This window comes from Alternaria viburni (genome assembly GCF_023758015.1).
Source record: "Alternaria viburni strain BMP 2772 chromosome Unknown scaffold_2, whole genome shotgun sequence".
NCBI lineage: Eukaryota > Fungi > Ascomycota > Dothideomycetes > Pleosporales > Pleosporaceae > Alternaria > Alternaria viburni.
The window spans coordinates 1799049-1817855 of record NW_026055771.1 but is presented as its reverse complement, the minus strand read 5'-3'; the positions used below and the strand labels follow the sequence as shown (position 1 = coordinate 1817855).

Genomic DNA, 18807 nt, shown 5'->3' with positions numbered 1-18807 from the left:
ATCTTCTACAAACCTTGTTGTCAAGTCTAGGAGCATCTGCACCTGGCAAGAAGGTTACAAGACGTTGGCAAAGCTTATATTCATTAAGCTGGAGTACCATACCAAATACCTCAATCATGGCTACTACCGACAAGACAACGCCCATAGCCATCATCGGCATGAACATGAAGTTCCCAGGCGACGCCGTATCCGCCTCCGCCTTTTGGAAATTGATTTTGAGTGCTCGAAATGTATCCAAAGAGATCCCCGCCGACCGCTTCAACATAGATGGTATGCAACTATTCTCTCCACGGAAGCAAAAATGACCCCAAGCTAACTTGAACTAACAGCATTCTACCACCCCGACCCAAACCGCCTAGACAGCCTACGCATCCGCGATGCGCACTTCATGGAAGAAGATCCCCGCAGTTTCGACGCCCCCTTCTTCAATATGTCCTACGCTGAAGCTTCAGTCCTCGACCCGCAACAACGCGGCCTCCTCGAAGGCGCCTACCGCACATTCGAAAACGCAGGAATACCTATGGAAACACTCTCTCGCTCCCCCACATCTGTCTACTGCGCTTCATTTTCACGTGACGGCGAAACAATAACAGGTCGTGACTTTAGTGCGCAGTCCCGATATCATGCCACAGCAAATGGGTCGTCCATGCTGAGTAACCGCATCAGTCATTTCTTCGATCTCGCAGGGCCGAGTTTGACGGTCGATACGGCGTGTTCATCAGGGTTGTACGCGCTGCATCTTGGTGCGCAGAGTATTCTTGCGGGAGAGAGCAAGATGTCGCTTGTCTGCGGCGCAAACACATTCATCACGCCCGAGAGCCAGGCGCTTGCGCTCAGTAACGGCGGGTTTCTGAGCGTGGATGGAAAGAGCTATAGTTTTGATGCCAAGGCGAATGGCTACGCGAGGGGCGAGGGGTTCGGCTTCGTCTTGCTGAAGCCGCTGGATGCGGCACTGAGGGATGGCGACGTTGTCAGGGCGGTCATTAGGGCGACGGGTGCGAATCAGGATGGGAGGACGCCGAGTATTACACAGCCGAGCCAGCAGGCACAGCTGGATTTGCTGCGGGATACGTATCGTGTTGCAGGGCTCAATGTTGCTGATACCGACTACGTTGAAGCTCATGGGACTGGCACGCCGGTTGGTGATCCTATTGAGGCGGCAGCTGTAGGGCAGGCTTTCCGCGATGGTCGTAAGGCGGACAGACCGCTTTACATGGGATCTGTGAAAGCGAACATCGGTCATTTGGAGGGCGCTTCGGGTATGGCCGGTGTCATCAAAGCCGTTCTCGCGCTGGAGAATGCGGTGATCCCGCCAATTGCCATGTTCGAGAAGCCGAATCCTGCTATCGATGTAACTGGCCTGCAGCTCGCATTCCCAAGAGAAGCAGTCCCATGGCCAGCAACAGAAATTCGCAGGGCTTCCGTCTCCTCCTTCGGTTATGGAGGTAGCAACGCCCATGTCATCCTCGACGACGCATACAACTACCTGCGCACCCACGGCCTTCAAGGTTTGCACCAATCTGTCGGAGAGTCCATACATACCAACGGCCACAAAAATGGACACAGGAACGGTAATGGCGACGGCGTTCTCCCGTTCACAACTCCATACGCCATCATCCCATTCTCAGCTGCAGACAGCGACGGCACGAAGCGCCAAGCAGAAGCCCTCCAGACGTTTCTCTCTTCAAACGAAGCCCCCACCACCGCGAACTTCCTCTCAAATCTAACACATACCCTATCCTCTCACCGATCTCTTCTCCAATTCCGGTCTTACGCCGTCATCTCATCCCCTACCGACGATCTCACCACTATCGTCTCGCCCAGCATCTTCAGCAGTACTTCCTCGGCCCCTGACTTGTCCTTCGTGTTCACAGGGCAAGGCGCACAGTATTCCCGTATGGCGGCCGGTCTCCTGCATTATCCCGTCTTTCGTCAGAGTCTCCAGGTCTGCGACGCGTATCTTGCTACTCTCGGTAGCACCTGGTCTGTGCTAGAGGAGCTCGAGAAGAACGAGGACGCGAGTCAGGTGTCCAAGCCAGCGCTGTCACAACCTCTCTGTACAGCTATTCAAGTGGCGCTCATCGATCTACTTCGCACATGGGGTGTCATCCCCCGTGCGGTAGTTGGCCATTCATCGGGTGAAATTGCAGCTGCATATTGTGCAGGTGGACTGGATCGCGAGAGTGCATGGCGAGTGGCCTACTTCCGCGGTGTTGTCGCCGATAAGCTGGCGTCTGACCCAGCAAGAGAGCCAACGACGATGATGTCTGTGGGCTTGGGCAAGGAGGCTGTTCAGACGTATTTGAAGGCCGAACCAACGGTGACTGTGGCATGCGAGAACAGTACTGTCAACGTCACGTTGTCGGGTCCCACAGTGGCTATCTCGCGCTTATTCGACACGCTGGATGCTGATGAGGTCTTCGCACGAAAACTGACTGTGAAGATTGGGTACCATTCCGAGGCGTTGCGCGATGGCGCGGTGGATTATGAGAGTTTGCTGGCTGGAATACGCGCACCGACGAGGGAGGGCAAAGAGCCGAGCACTATCGCCTTCTTCTCGTCCACCGAAGGCAGCTTTATCACCCTGGAGGGTCTTGCGAGTCCGAGCTATTGGGTGAAGAACCTGCTCTCACCAGTACTCTTTACCGATGCGGTAACAGCGCTGGTCAGCGAGAAAAAGCAAGCCCCCAAATTCTTCGTCGAGATAGGCCCTCAAGCCGCTCTCCGACGGCCCGTCAAGGACATACTCAAGCACCTAGGCGAAGGTGAGGATAAGTGGTCGTACGCAGCTGTGCTCAACCCTCGCCAACCGGACATTCGCTCTCTCCTCGAGACCATCGGCGCCTTGTGGAGCGCTGGCCTCCCCATCGACCTCAACTTGCCCAACCAAGCCACTCTCAAGCCTACAGCCAAGCCAAAGCGAATAACAGATCTTCCCGCCTACCCCTTCTCCCGGGCCAAGCTCTACTGGGATGAACCCCGTCTCAGCGCCCTCTACTCCCAGCGCCCCTTCCGGCGACATGCTCTCCTGGGTCTACGTGAAAACGACTTCAACGCTGCCCAACCCACCTGGCATCACAAGATCCGCCTCGCCGAAGCCCCTTGGATCGTCGACCACGCTCTCGAGGGCTCGCCGCTCTATCCCGGCACGGGTATGCTCGTAATGGCCATCGAAGCTGCGCGTCAGCTGCTTCCGCCTAGCGCAGCCATCAGCGGGTATAGACTTGAGAACATTCGCTTCATGCGCTCTATACCCGTGAACGAGACGGAGAAGGGCACCGAGGCGAAGATATACCTCCAGCCGCGCCGGCACACTGCTAAAGACGCTGCGCAAGGCGTGTATGACTGGCGTGTCTTCACTCTCGGTGGGAATGAGTGGATTGAGTGTGCATTCGGCAGCATTCGCGTCGAGCTTGAGGAAAGTGAGCCTTCTCCAGAGACAACCTCGCGTAAAGCTAGATGGGAGAAAGCTGTGGGCGAGGAGCACGCAAGCGCGGCGAAGCAATGCACGTTGAGTGTGCAGAGCGCCCAGCTGTACGAGAATTTGAGTAAAAAATCTGGATTCGACTATGGTCCGTACTTCCAAGGCTTGCGGGACATTAAGTACTCGCGCAACGGATGTGCAACTGGCACTCTTGCGCTTCGGGACTATGCGAAGAGTATGCCGTATGCCGCCGAGGACCCGTGTGTCATCCACCCCACAACGTTCGACTCTGTATTCCACGTGGGCTTTGTCTCGCTGAGTATGGGTGGGTGGGAACCGATCCCAACGCTCATGTTCAGCAACCTCAAGGACTTGTGGGTGTCGCACAAGCTGTTCACGCTACCTGATAACCCGCTGCTTCATGTCGCGACGAAGGAGGTGGCTCGCACGTTCAGGGAGTTTGAGTGGGATGCCAGTACGTTGCTTGCGGAAACGGGCGAGCCTGTTATCGTTGCCAAGGGTGAGCGTGGAACCGTCATCGCTGGCGCGGGCAGCAGCACACGTGACGATGATGGTGCAAGCCGTTTCTCGTACGGCATTGATTTCAAGCCCGATCTCTCGCTGCTGAGCAAAGCCGAGACAGAGACATACTTGAAGGCGCTCTTCGCGCGCGACCCGCAGTTCTCTCCTGACCCCAAGGACGCTGAGGCTGTCGACCGCGCGGACGCCATTGCACTTTTTTTCATCGAGCAAGCGCTGGATAAGATCGAGAACGGCGAGCCAGTAACGTTTGACAACCACCTGACCAAGTACGTGGACTTCCTACGCAAGGTCCGTGCAAATAGGGAGAAGTATACATTGGAGTCCCGAGGATTAGGGCATTTGAGCATTGAGGATGTCTTGCGCGAGGCAGATGACGAGCCGACGCAGAAGCTGGTGAAGAAGGCTGGTGAGCATCTATATGGGATCTTGACCGGGACGGACAATGCGCTACAGATTATCTTTGAAGGCAATCTGGCTAACGGTAAGTTGAACAGCTCATACCGTGAACATGAACAGAAAGACTGACACAGAAACAGATTTTTACCACTGCGACTTCTACTCGCGCCACTACCGCAAGGCTGGCGCGTATATGAACATCCTCGCACACGCGAATCCTCAGCTCAGGATCTGCGAGGTCGGCTCCGGGACTGGCAGCGCCACATCCAAAGTGCTACCGTTTCTGGTAGATGATGAAGGTCTTCAGGCTGATCAGTTGGTGCGCTTCAGCGAGTATGCCTACACCGACATCTCAGTCGGCTTCTTTGAGAAGGCTCGCGAGAAGTTCGCATTCGCAGAGAAGCATATGCGCTTCGCCAAACTCGATTTGGAGATCGACCCCTGTCTCCAGGGCTTCGAGCTCGGCAGCTACGACGTGATCATGGCCTGCAACGTGATTCACACCACTTCGGATCTCATGAAGTGTCTCCGCGATCTCTACGCTCTCCTGCGCCCTGGCGGAAAACTCATCATGATGGAGACCACAGTCGACAACATCCGCGACGGCATCATCTTCGGCTTGCTTCCAGGGTGGTGGATGCGCGAGGGCCATTGGTGGGAAGGCGAAGATGTTGACGCCGTACCCGGAGAAGACGAGGCGTTGGGACCAATTTTGACCGAAGAAGGATGGGATGCTGCGCTGAAGACCGCGGGCTTCTCAGGTGTCGACATGGTGTTTAGGGACAATGAGTACAAACCTCGGCACCGTGTCTCAACGCTCGTCGCAACGAGGCCAGAGGAGGCTGAGATTCAAGCTGCCCTTGAAAGATGGGTCATCATCGCGGATGCTGCGCAGGCCACTTCTGCCGATACGCTGATGGCGAAGCTCACTACTTTGCCGTGGATCGGCAAGACTGAGACACACACTCTCGAAGGTCTCATTGCCGCTGAATTGGATTTGAGCAGCACCAAAGTCATCAGCTTGCTCGAGCTCGACACTTCCATTCTCGGCACCATCGCAGAACCCGAGTTCGAAGCCCTCAAAAAGATCAGCTTGGACGCCAAGACAGTCCTCTGGCTGACACGCGGCGGCAGTCCTGGTGCTGGGAACCCCGCCGCTGAGATGGCAGTCGGTTTCTCGAGAAGTATTTGCTCTGAGCGGGGTGATCAGGCCTTCGTCACCTTGAGTTTGGAGACTAATGACTCAGCTGAGGGAGCGAGCCATGTGGTCCGTCTCCTGGAGCACTTCCACAAGATAGGAGACAAGAGCGCAGACGCCGATTCCGAGTTTGTAGTGCATAACGGCCTCATCCACATTCCGCGAATCGTCCCACAGAAGAGTGTTAATCAGACTCTTGCCGCACGCGCAAAGCTTCCCGAGAAAGTCGCTTTCACGCTTGGCGAAGCATCCCCGAAACCGCGCATCAACTTGACCATCCAACAGCCTGGCCTGCTCGACACCCTGTATTACACCGAGACCGCCCCTTCCAGTACAGAGCTGCAACCCGGTGAAGTTGAAATCGAAGTAGCAGCCGCTTCCCTCAACTTCCGCGATGTGATGATCTCTCTGGGCCAAGTGCCAGGCGACGGTCTCGGCCTCGAAGGCTCTGGCACCGTCACCCGCGCCGGGCCGGACTGCACGTTACAGCCCGGCGACCGCGTGATGTACTTCATATTCTCCACAGGTGGCTGCTGTGGAACCTATGTACGCTGCGACGAGGCGTCAACGCGCAAGATCCCACGCGAAGATATCTCGTTCTTGGATGCGGCCGCTATTCCTGCCGTATGGGCTACGGTTGTGTATGCGTTCGATTACGTAGGCCGGCTGCGCAAGGGCGAGAGCGTATTGATCCATGCCGGAGCTGGTGCGGTGGGACAGGCTGCTATACAGCTCGCGCAGCTGCGTGGGGCGGAGGTATTCGTTACGGTAGGGAGCGAGTGGAAGCGCCAGCTGGTGAGAGAGCTTTACGGCCTCGCGGACGACCACATCTTCCACAGCAGAGAGGCGAGCTTCGTCGACGATGTGTTCCATGCCACGGCCAACCGCGGTGTTGACGTCGTCCTGAACTCTCTAGGAGGCGAACTTCTCCAACACTCATGGCGCTGCACAGCGCCCTTCGGTCGCTTCATCGACATTGGCAAAGCCGATATCCTTGCCAATAACACGCTTGAGATGGGCCACTTCCTGCGCAATGTCACATTCGCGGCCGTGGACGTCGCGGGTATGTACGCCGAGAACAAGCCCCTGATGCAACTCGTGCTCGACGACGTCTTTAGTCTGTTCGCGGCGAATCCTGGGCTCCACAATCCCAAGCCGCTGCATGCGTTTGCGCCGAGTAAGATTGAGGAAGCGATGCGCGCGTTACAGGGCGGTAAGATTGCAGGCAAGGCCGTCATCGATTTCGAAAAGTCGGGAGATGTGGTCGTGTATCAGCCCGCGCAGAAGCCGGCGTACGCGTTTGAGGAGCAAGCTACATATGTCATTAGCGGTGGTTTGGGCGGTTTGGGGCGCGAGATCATGCGCTGGATGGCGTCCCGCGGCGCACGGCATTTCCTCGTTACCTCGTCGCGAGGCGTAGCTGGACGCGCCGATGTGATCGCCTTCATCCAAGAGATGGAAGCCCAAGGCGTCGTAGTCCAAGCGCCGGCGTCGGATATCTCGAACCGCGCGGTCCTCAAGAGCACCCTCGAGGAGGCTAGCAAAACGCTGCCGCCGATCAAGGGCTGCATCCAGGCGGCGATGGTGTTGTCGGACAACATGCTCTCCAACATGACCGTCTCGCAGTTCCACCGCGCACTGGCGCCCAAGTATCAAGGCTCGTGGAACCTTCACGAACTCCTGCCCAAGGATATGGACTTTATGGTCTTCCTCTCCTCCATGAGCGGCATCATCGGCAACCCCGCGCAAGCCAACTATGCAGCCGGTAACACTTTCGAAGATGCGCTCGCGCGGCACCGCGCCGCCAGTGGGCTGAAGGGCGTTTCGTTCGATCTCGGTTTGGTGCTAGAGGCTGGATGGGCGAGCGACAACTTTGAGGACGTGACGAAGAGTCTGCGCGCTGGGCTGGGTGGGCTGACGCAGAAGCAGCTAATGGCGATTCTGGATGTCTTGTGTGATCCCGGTTACGATTGCGCCGGCGGCGCAGCGCAGGTCGTGAACATCCATGATAAGCCTTCGAAGCTGTATCGGATGTTCCAGGACGGCGTTTTGCACTGGGTGGGCAAGCCGCTATTCAAGAATCTCCTTCGTCTGGGTCAGGTCGAGTTGGTCAACGGCACCGGGGCCGGCGGCGAAGGCGAGGCGGCAGCCGTCGACTATCTCGCTCTCATCAAGGCGGCCGTTGATGCGAAAGAGGCTGCGCAGATTGTAACGTCGGCGTTACTTGGCAAGCTGAGCAAATCGCTGTCGATACCGGCGGAGAATCTCGACGTAGGCAAGCCAGCCTACGTGCTTGGTGTTGACTCGCTCATTGCGGTTGAGCTGCGGTACTGGTTCCTCAAGCAATTCGGCGTTGAGGTTCCTGTGTTCGTCATCTTGAAGAAACAGCCGGCCGTTGAGTTGTGCCAGCATGTAGCGGATCAGGTCATTGCATCGAAATGAGGTTTGTAGGTCGCGACGCGACGCGACGAGGTTGGCGTCGCTAGCTGCGTGGGGCAGCCGCTCACGACTCCGACGCAGCGAGGCCCATCACCTTCGATAGAACATCAACATATTTGTGAAAACAACACAAGTTCATTTTGGAATAAAACAAACTGCACATGATCCCAAGGAAGCCATCACACTGATCCGTTTGCGGAGCTTTCAGTTCCAAGCGAAGCCGATTCGATCAACCAGTGAAGTTACGTACTGATTCATAGCGGGCATCCATGGCAAACCTCGCGCCGACGACAGCAAGGTCTCCGGGCCCTCCACGACGTGCAACGCAAGAAGATACATTGCTATGATCGACGCTTTCTGCGACCTTCCTAATCGGGTAATTTATTTGAGGTTTGTAGGCTGTCGTAGGTTTGTTAATTCTACACCTGAGAAATCTTGAACCCGCCCGGCAATTGACTCTGGTAGACGCCTGTCGGGTCGTACTTCTTCGCGACCTTCTTCATGAACGCCACCTTGTCAGCACCATAAGCCGAAAGTGGATCCTGGTCCTTATCGGCATAGTTCAGGTACAGGTACTCCACCGCTGTGCCTTTCTCTGTGGCAAACTTCTGAATGCCGTCGGTCAGCATCTTGCCCTGAGTAATGAACAGGTCATCATCCTTCGCCTCGGACCAAAGCAGGTACGACTGATACATAATGAAATTTTCAGTGTAGCGTTCCAACCCAAGCACGTTGCCGCCTCTGGCTGTACTGTTCGCCGTGTAGCTTGTGGCAAAGACCTGGTGCAAGCATGAGATGCGCCATTGTCCAGAGGCCTTGGCTCGAAGCTCCGTCAGCATGATGTCGTAGAGACGCGCTGTCTCCTGAAGAGTCTCATAATCAATCTTGTATGAGAGGGTACGGAATTGAACTCTAGTTGCTTGTATTAGCGATAGTCTTAGATCGAAGACAGCAGAGACGTACCGTTTAGTCGTGTCACTACCAAACTCGGCAGCAATTGCGCTCATTGGCTGGATCTTGGTAGAATCGCTGAGGGTGTTGTTGACGGCGAGAAACTCGCTGTAGGCATCCGGGCGAGCCACGGGTTTGGTGTAATCAAACGCAGCTCTTACGACGTTCACGGGACTCGCTGTTGAGTATCCTTGGAAGAGGATCAGAGCAGCGTTTGGATCTCTGTTCGGGTCGAGACCAAAGTCGACGAGCGACTTGAAATGCTGGTTGACGGTGGATGCCGGCCACGAAACGATACCTCCCCAGAGGTCTTCGTTCTCAAATGTCTCCATGTCGTAACGTGTTACGATGCCAAAGTTGCTATTACCCCCTTTGAGAGCGGTGAAGAGATCAGCATTAGACGTCTTGTTGGCATTTACGATGCGACCATCGGCAAGGACGACCTGGAAATTGATCACATTGTCACATGACAATCCAACGCGAGGTGCGTAGTGAGATATCCCACCACCTAGTAGGTAGCCACCAACGCCGACGGTACTGCCTCGGCCTCCGGCCACCATACGTCCTAATGGCTCAAGAGCTGCGTAGACAGAGCCCCATCGCGCCGCTGGTAAGATGCTTGCTACCTCAGAACCAGCATTGTAGGTGGTTCCATTCATGTTCAGCAAATCGATTGTGACGCCGCCGTCGACGTTGTTGGCGCCAGGAATCGGAGTATGGCCACCAGATCGAACGGCAAATTTGCAAGTCTTCTGCGTGCTGGCAGTCGTAAGAGCCTTGACAATTGTAGCCACTTCCTCGGCGTTTGTGGGCTGTACGATACAGTTGGGCGACAGTCTGCTCTTTCCATCGAAGTAAGAGGCAATACTCGCGTCGTACGCATTCTGACCAGGGTAGGTTACGCGCTTGGCTACAGGACTCTGAGTCAGAGCTGTGCACTAAAGAAAGTCAGAACAGCCTCACAAGGCAACATGAAGCTTACACAGTAGGATTCGTTTTGGGCGCGCGTTACGCTGAGCAGGGTCGCGGTGCCCAAGGCCAAGCTCAGATAAAACATGATGCAAGAACAGGCGGTGAATGGTCCTTGACGAGGAGGACGAAACAGCTTAGAAGTTTCTAAGATACCGGGTCATCAGCCTTTTGATACTGATCCCATAGGTGGACCAGATGCCCGCCGAGATGTGAAAACTCATTGACCGAATCAGCAAGACCGCGGATGGCAGCAGCCGAAGATGATCTCCACGCTCCGTTAGATCATTCCGGCAGAGGCCTCCGTGCCGACTGCACCAACTCGACTACATCAAATCTGGAGTCTGCCGTGGAATTTGTGGCGAGTCTGGGCATCGTGAACATGGAGGGAATGGGGAAGGGGGAGCATTCATCGGAGAAACTTGCTAATCAAGCCGGCGCTAATCCCAACAGAGTAACGCCCAGCCATTTTCTGGAGTCAACGGAAGCACGGCTGCGGCGTCTTCTCCACGAAAGGATCAACGCCGTTGCGGCTCTGCCGTCTTATCAAGCAACAAAACTCTTCATCCAATGACAGCAAGTAAGAACACGGCTGAGCAGATGATTGACCCGCAACCCGTTCGCCTGCATCCTTCGCGCATGTTCTCCTTTCCTGACCCTGTCCCGCAGGATTCAGCTAGCAGGAACGCTACGGCAGTTCCGCTGTGCGGCACGGCGGGAGCTCTGATTCAAGCCACTGTACATCATTTCGTTGAATAAAGGGTAATTCGACACGTGTAGAGTTTACCTGGGTAGGTACTCGATGCAGATAACCTTGAGATCTCAGGTGCACCCAGATAAGATGGATGAGGCTGAGAGTAAACACGTTGCCTACAAGTGTATTATACTTGCAATTTCTCTTATTTATAAGAGTATCTTTTTATTAAGGTTATTAATGTTGCAGAAGTTGTAAGTAGCTTGTCTTACTCTACGTTACTGCAGTACTATAAGATAAAGTAGATAGCAACTAAGAGATAGAAATGCTACACACAGATATAAGTTAAAGAGGAGGAAATATAAAAGGCGACTGCTGCGGGTGCTGCTTCTTGAACACGACGTTGCCTACAAGCTAAGTCGGAAGTGTTGCGCTATCGATAAAATCAGATCGAGATTCATCATTGCTATTACAGGGGATAGACAGGACGCATTGCATTATGCTCTCAGCCTCGCTCACAGTGGCGGCACATGAAATGTCCGGATCAATCAACCTGCTTCGCTTAGACGGATTACCATTTGGCTGGATCTGCTAACCCAGCTTGTTTTGAATCCTGCGAGACAGCCAGACTCAAATTGACGTAATGCCCCCTTCGCGCTGTTGAAAACATTCCAATTTGAGGGCTGCTTCCACAGCAAGCACGCTCGTAGGAAGATGGTGGATCTCACTCAGCCAATCGTACGCGCACCGGATCACTACGTGGTAGACCTCGAGAACCCACAACGACGAGGTGAAGTCATCATCCTCTGGATTGGAATCGTGGGAACGATCATCTCGACGTTTCTTTTGGCCGTTCGAGCCTACACCAAAGCTGTGTTAGTCAAAAAATTGTCGTCTGATGACTGTAAGTCATTCCCGTGAACGCGATGCATCTTTGCTAACGGCTGCGCCAGATTGCCTGCTCCTTGCATGGGTAGGTTTCCACGACTCTTCTGTCGAAGAAAGCTCATGGCTGACATGAGCTGATTGGCAGGTCTTTGCGATACCTGTACAATTACTCATTATCTGTAAGTTCTGTCCGCTGCTTCCTTTATCTTATGGAACGAAATTCATAACAGCATTATAGATAGGGCACCAGCAGGGCTCATTGGTGTACATGCGTGGGAACTTACCGGCCACCAACTGAACACTATCGCGAGAGTCGGTCTCCCGTGGGCAACCTCGCCGGCATTGTTAGCTAACTTCCAGAACTCTAGATAACTCTAACAACTACTGTACTATACTCGCCAGCTCTCGCCTTCGCAAAGCTGTCATTCCTTTGTCTCTACCTGAACTTGAGCCCCGCGCGCGGCTTTCGCGCCGGAGTGTACTTCACCATATTTGTTGTCGTCGGATCTTGTGTCGGGATTGTCATCTCTTTACTTGCAGCATGCAAGCCGTTTACGAAGAATATCGACGTCACCATCACAGAAGGGCAATGTTTGAACAAAGCGGCATTATACATCGCTACTGGGGTGCTGAACATCATCACGGATATTATGGTCATCATCCTACCAATACCCATGGTTCTGCGACTACAAATGTCAAAAGAGCGGAAGATTATGGTGATAGGCATCTTCAGCGTTGGCTCGATGTAAGCCTTCAAGTTCAAGCGCGCGGGTATCACTGACTAAGGAGCTAGTACATGCGTGACAAGTGCGGTGCGCGTTGCATTGCTTCCCCCGATGTTGACTTCCAAAGACGCTTCCTGGGACACGGTTTATCCTAGTCTGTGGATGTAAGTGCGCAGCTTTCGTCAAGCATCAGCTCTTTGCATCCCTCACTAACAAGATCCACTAGTCTTATCGAAGCCAGTCTCATCATCATCACCGGTTCTCTCCTAACCCTGCGGCTATTCCTCAGACACGTGGCCCCCTCTCTGGTCGGCAGTTCCGAAGCCACTCGACCATCGGCAACACGACAGCACTTTGGATTTGAACTACAAGAACACGGAATGCTTGATCCCTATGATGTTGAGGATGGCGCTTCTGAGAGGGAGATACTGGGAAAGCAATATGACAATGGTGACAGGATACGATCATCTCGGAGCTCGGAGCACGAAGGCTGTCATAAACAGCAGGTACTTGGCTCAGATAGTAAGCCTTGACAAGCTTCTGAACGCACTTTGCTTAGATACGAAGACGATGGCATCAGTTTCGCGGACTAGATTTTGTGCCAGCATCCTACTTCATACGGTTTACGGCGAGCCATGCTTTTTACCTTGCGCTCTTGGGCGTTATTTCAGCTGCCTTCCCGGTATGCAAGGGTCATTTCAGCCTGGTTGCACAGCCACTCTGATCAGGGCGCTGGCACACTAGTGCTATTGACAACCAAACTAGAGTCACACTCCAAGCTAGCCGGCCGGGTACCTTGCATCCGTCCACGCTATAGTGTTGCGCCTCCTAAGTTAAATGACACCTGGCCATGAACATCAAGATCTATTGTTAGACGGATGGTGCAAGCCACTCGCACAGACATCAACAAAGCAGGTGTGAGGAGGGTGAAGTAGAAAGGATATTTTGTATTCAAATCATATATCTGATGCGCTTGCAGATCTACAAAGAAAAGAACTCCTAAAAGGACGATATCAAGGCTGTTAAATCAATGCTGCAGATATCCTTCGCATCACATGCTACATCTATCCATACAAAACCACCGGAGTAGCTGCAGCAGCCTTTGCAACCGTAGCCATGGTCGACAGGGGGATCCACCTAGCAGCCACGGAGGCCTTGCTCTGCACCGGCGCCGCACCACCATCGTTGTTGTTCTGGCAAGTGCCGCCAGAGCACTTGTGATAGATGCTCATCGCATTCGCACCGCCACAGATCTGCTTGACATTACCCACACAAGACTTGGTGCATGAGCCCATAATACCGGCCTTGGGCGCGTACTTGGGGTTGAGGCTGTTGTTGCAGAAGCATTCGTTGCCGTTCTCGGGTGCTGCGTAGGTGAAGCCGCGGGCATTGCAGTAGTCAACGCAGATCTCAATGGACATGTAGTCATTGAAGGTCCATGAACCGTTCATGGCGCGGTCGCTCACGTTGTCGGAGCCACAGCCAACGTACTCCCAACCCTGGATCGCGGTCAAGTCGTCGTGGTCGGTGGAGCCGCCGTCTGTTGATGGTGTGGTGCTGTTCGGGCAACTTCCTGCTGTAGCGCGTTGCGGGCCATAGGTGACGGGGTTGCAGCCAGGAAGGGCAGCAAGCTTTCCACTAGTCTTCTCGTTGACGGATACTGGGATCTTGCAGTCGTTGCACTCTCGGTCAGTGAACATGGTCACCGCTGGGCAGTCTTCCACGGCACCCCCGGCGTCGTTGCAGTTGTCGACAGCGTTCTGAAGTACCTTCACATCCCATCCGTTCAGGAAGTCGCCGTGGAGGCCAAAGCCGGTTGCATCTCCTTGAGCGAAGACAAAGGGGTGCTTGCCGTCAACCCACTGGTCCGCGAACAGGGCAGTGTCGTAGAAGATCTCGAAGAAGATCGAAATCATGTGCACAGGATGCGAGGCTGGGCAGTTGCCGCTGTTGTATACATTGCCCTCGGGATAGCTCATGTGACTCTTGTGATCGGCAGGGTCAAGGGTTTTGCCGTCCCAGCACTGGGGAAAGTAGACTTGGGCTCGCAGTCCACCTGGGCATGGGTAGTCGGGGAAACCGTTAGTTTCCGGTTTGTTCGCTCCAAGGCAGTTGAAGGAGATGCCCTGGGCGGCAAGACTGCCGTCGTAGCTGCGAGTGAATGGGTCACCGGCGACCATGCGGAAGCCCTCCGGGAAAGCGTGTAGCTTTTCAGTCTGGTTGGTGCCTCGACGTTGAAGGTAGTAGACGGTCATGCCGCCGTTGGTGTCGTCTGGGTCACCCATGACCGGGACAGGAGCAAAGCCGGATCCGTCCTTGTATTTGACGTAAAGCTGGGGTGTCCAGTAGTTGGACATGTCCTCCTGCAAATCGTTAGTCATGTAGCACCAAAACGAGGTGACTGTCTTACCTTGATCGTGCATGATGAGCACTTTGAAGCTCGGGTGTCTGCATAGGTCATGGAGGCTTTGAAGGCGGCTCCGCCCGAGATTGTGTGGACATGGCCAGAAACGGCTCCAGGGTTGACAATGGGATCAAGTCGCTCTCTGACAGTTCGTCCCGGGCAAGACATTCGGAAGAAAGCATCTGAGGAAGCAGCAAGCCCAAGGGCAAGAAGAAGAGTGTTGGTGCTGAACATGTTGGAGATCTTGAATAGAGAGTAGAAGAGAGAGGTGAAGATGGTAGAAGTGAAGTGCTGGTGATGATATTGATGCGATGGAGACACGAGCTTTATACCGAAGTGAAGGTAGATACTGATGGTGAATGCTAGTCCTAATCCTGCGTGACAGATGTCAAAATGGAAAGCGTGGCACACTAGAAAGGTGATGATGTCGGATGTCTTTGTTAATCAGTAGCCCCGAATCCTTAGGTCAAATATATCAGTCTAGGCGCAGAGGTAGTATGTATCGGGCAGAAGATGTGAATCCTAGCCGGTGGGCGTTTGTTGTGGCTGTTTTCTCGATCTCAATCATCGCGCGAAGTCGGTTTCTGACAGCCGCCAACCGGCGTACCGCAGTCCCACATTCATTACGCGTGACCTCACTTTCCAATCAGGAAATTAGATGAAAGAACAAATCGTGGCTTCCAGGATGGCTGTGAGACCTAGCGTCCAGACGCACGCTTCTAGACGTGTATCACCTCGCCAATTTGAAAGAGGCCATATCCACACGCCATTGTTTTCGCCGTCGGTCACCGAGATGCGTCCATCTCCGAAAAGCGACACTGAATAGCGCGAATTGCTGTATGCGATAGCGGTATACACGAATGGGTGTGCGGTCCAATCCCGCGCACGCGAAAGGCGCATGACACCTCGACTGAGATCTGAATGGCGAGTCCTATTCGTCCGCAGCCAAGAGATGCCCAGTGTTGTGGTGGATCTTGAGAAATCCTGGCTCTATCGACTATCAAGCTTTTGTCCCTGGAGTGAAACCTTGTCTGGGATGCAATTCTTTAGCATGAACGGGGAATCCGGAAGTAAGGCCTGTCACAATATCGCCTTTTCGACCTCTTGCCCGGCTACAAACCCGTGAACGAGATCTAAGAGAAAAGGGAGCTATACTATCGAGTAGCGCTCATCGAAGGCCCTCTTGCAAAACTTATCCTAGATTCTTTGTTGCTGATTCAGAAGAAACTACCCAAGATCAGCTTCTCGTGGTACTGCGATGAGCCACCCACCTCATGACATGTGGGCGGCAAGCCACTCGCAAATTCCGCATTGCCAACGACAAAGACAATTCCAACAATCCCCTTCATGCGATTGATATCAGGAACCATGCGGATGCTCACCATTAGCTCATTTCCAACTCCCGCGTTCATGCTAGAGGCAGTTGCCGGGCGGCCGCATCCCCGGAGTCGAGATGATCGATAGCGTTGGTGCTAGCCGGAAACAGTTAGACCATCTCAAACGATTGCGATTGCGGACCCGGCAGATGGCCCGGACACGTCTCGGAGCCCTCCCCACGCTCCCCTGCAGGACAAAATCCCCATGAACTCCTTCATGAACATATACACTACCCTTCACTCACATGTGCCGAACGCGTTCCTGCGTCCTGAAGTCTCGTCGCCGACTCGTACCTTCCATCCACGGGAGATGCCGATCTGCGCAATTTTACCTTTCACACAAGCCGCTCAATCTCTTCTGACCTCTGCGCCTAGGCCCTGATGTACTTTCATGCCACTCGGCCTCCATTCCTACATTCGGCCTAAGCATGTCAGTAACACAGCATCAGTATCAGCAGCCACCGACCGAATTATCGCGCTGATAGTGCTCTGTACCACAGTGCAAGTGGGGTTGATTAAGAGGCGAGACAAAGGCCAGTATCCACCAGGTGGCGCATCACTTGATGCCTACGGGAACTCCAAAGTGCATAGCGCATTCTGACCCCAGATTTTGACGCTGACTTCAACGCACTGGGGTTTCTCTTTCCCATGACATGTTCCCCGGTCTTCTAACGCGACGTGGTTGCTGGACCGAGCCGGAATCGCGAGTACCACGGTACGATCCTGCCTGGGAACAGGTCACAACGCTGTTCGAAGGACCAGATCGATGGGCCTGCAGGAACCGTCAGTCCAATACCAGGGCTTTCGTTGCATACATCGGTCCCGACGATGATGTTCAGCAGGTGATAAAGATATGGGGTGCTACCGCCCTTTCTCGTGAAGTCGAGCGGCACTATCAATGTGCATGCGTCGAGAGCGGATGACAATTTAGACATTGCTATGGCCTCCTGTAGTGCATGCGCCGCATGCGGGAGGTCATATTCCCGAAACTTAGCTGTACGAGAGCAGCTTGTATGAGTCGTCCGTCTCGCTCGGAGCGTCTTTCGTGAATCGTGTCGTCGGGCGCCTAATAGACACAGTCAGCAACCGCACGTCGATTTAGGCCTCAGATCTTGACATGTGCTTTGCAGGCAAGCGCGGCCCGCATCTTTGCGCCGTTGACGGCGAAGCTCATCGTTAGCCTGCCTTCCGTTGTCCAGACTCCACCATATGAACCACTCGCTACTCACTACGTGAGAACGCTATACTCACTTCAGCAGTTTACGCGATTATACCCAGAGCTCCGGAAATACGCATACGGAGGGAGTAAGCGTTGATACGGAGCACGAGTCTCGGCATTACCAGGTTAATATTTACCCCTCGATACGGTGGAACCTGGTAACCATCAACTCTGGTATTTTAAATTTCGGTCGGGTAGGCTGATAGTGCTGTAGATCTACTTACCACGCGTCATCCTCTTCTTACACAACACGTGCTGGGCTTGTGCAGGCTGCAGCTGTCTAATCCTGCTGACAACTCATCATGCTAGCTGGATGCAACGACTATCGTCTTTATTGCACAGTATGGTTGAGTTACGCCATAATCCACTTTTCACGTGAACCATGGCCGCCATGTCGTCAAAGTCAGCCAGTATCGTCGTTCGAATGTGCGTTGACACCTCATCGTACATCAAATTTTACTGATATGGTACGAAACTCCACCCATCTAAACTGTCAGCTAACTATCGAATGCGGCATTACCCCAGTATCGACAACAAGAGGTACCTTGGAGTTTGGACCCGTCAAATCTTCTACCATCTACCCGACTAGCAGGTCGATTAGATGCAAAGATGTCAGCGATGAATGACATCAAGGCTTTGAACGAGCATCGCTTGGCACCATCGCTTTGTCTTCACGCGACTATCGTACGACCAACTCTTCATATCGGTCCTTTTGTGAACGAGTCAACGAGCTTGGCTTTCTGGTTACAAGCAGCCGAGTACTACTACCCTCACCACTACGGTTATACTCGGTTACTCAGGAAATAGTCTCACGACGGAGGTCATCAAAGCCGGTCCCACTAAGGCCTCCGGCGGCTTTGCTCTCTGTTGTCGATAAGGCCACGCCAAGCAGACCCTTCCATTGATTGGCCCTCTGGTCTCAAGCTTGCGTTCTCTACAATCTGGGTAGACGGTACGGGCGATCGGTTAACGCAACGATATCCCAGCACCCCATATCGACGAGACCTCTTAACTGGAATGCCACCAATGAGCTGATTTTTAGATGGTCGAATCACAGAGTAGCGCGATCGGGTCAATTCTCGCAACTGAAACGAGCTAGCACTTGCGGTCCCAACGTCCACTTCAACAGCTTTCAGCCACCGCATTCCAGACTCTGGGTCTCCTCGCGTGAGAATGGGGTGAGCTGACCGCAGCTCCCACCAAGAGCCACCACAACACCAACGGGTGGCGGAAGCTATGCGGAACGTAAGCCCTCGTAGTACCCGGAGCAGCTGTAAAGCTAACGGGGAGGCGGGCCCATGATCGCGTAAAAACTACGAGCCGACAAAGCGCTTATGTCTGGTCGCGTTGAGGCTCATCTGAGGGGTATCAAGGGATGCCAGGCTGTGTGTCGCATGGCGTATCTACGAGAGCTTATTGTTGACAGATTATAATCAACACCTAAGGCAGAAGAATACGCTATCGAGTGTATGATATGATTGGTAAAAGACTGTACCATGTATGCAGCAACGCGACACATAGCCTGTTACCCCCTGGTGGGGCCCTCGAAGGGAGAGGAGGGGCACAGCTTGGTCCTACGAT

The 18807-nt window shown here is 53.9% G+C and overlaps 3 protein-coding genes across 3 annotated transcripts; 1 reads left to right on the top strand and 2 right to left on the bottom strand.

Moving 5' to 3' along the window:
- Positions 1 to 116: 116 nt before the first annotated feature.
- On the top strand, positions 117 to 8003 carry J4E79_001559 (Type I Iterative PKS; the record flags this gene model as incomplete). Its single annotated transcript, XM_049350468.1, has 3 exons — positions 117 to 270; positions 330 to 4448; positions 4504 to 8003. 3 exons carry the CDS (start codon positions 117 to 119, stop codon positions 8001 to 8003), a joined length of 7773 nt encoding a protein of 2590 aa, XP_049215627.1.
- A 416-nt stretch (positions 8004 to 8419) lies between these two features.
- J4E79_001558 (uncharacterized protein) lies at positions 8420 to 10008 on the bottom strand (the record flags this gene model as incomplete). The annotated part of the gene is made up of 3 exons (XM_049350467.1): positions 8420 to 8912; positions 8964 to 9889; positions 9934 to 10008. 3 exons carry the CDS (start codon positions 10006 to 10008, stop codon positions 8420 to 8422), a joined length of 1494 nt encoding a protein of 497 aa, XP_049215626.1.
- Positions 10009 to 13291: 3283 nt separating this feature from the next.
- On the bottom strand, positions 13292 to 14688 carry J4E79_001557 (uncharacterized protein; the record flags this gene model as incomplete). Its single annotated transcript, XM_049350466.1, has 2 exons — positions 13292 to 14590; positions 14638 to 14688. 2 exons carry the CDS (start codon positions 14686 to 14688, stop codon positions 13292 to 13294), a joined length of 1350 nt encoding a protein of 449 aa, XP_049215625.1.
- Positions 14689 to 18807: the final 4119 nt, after the last annotated feature.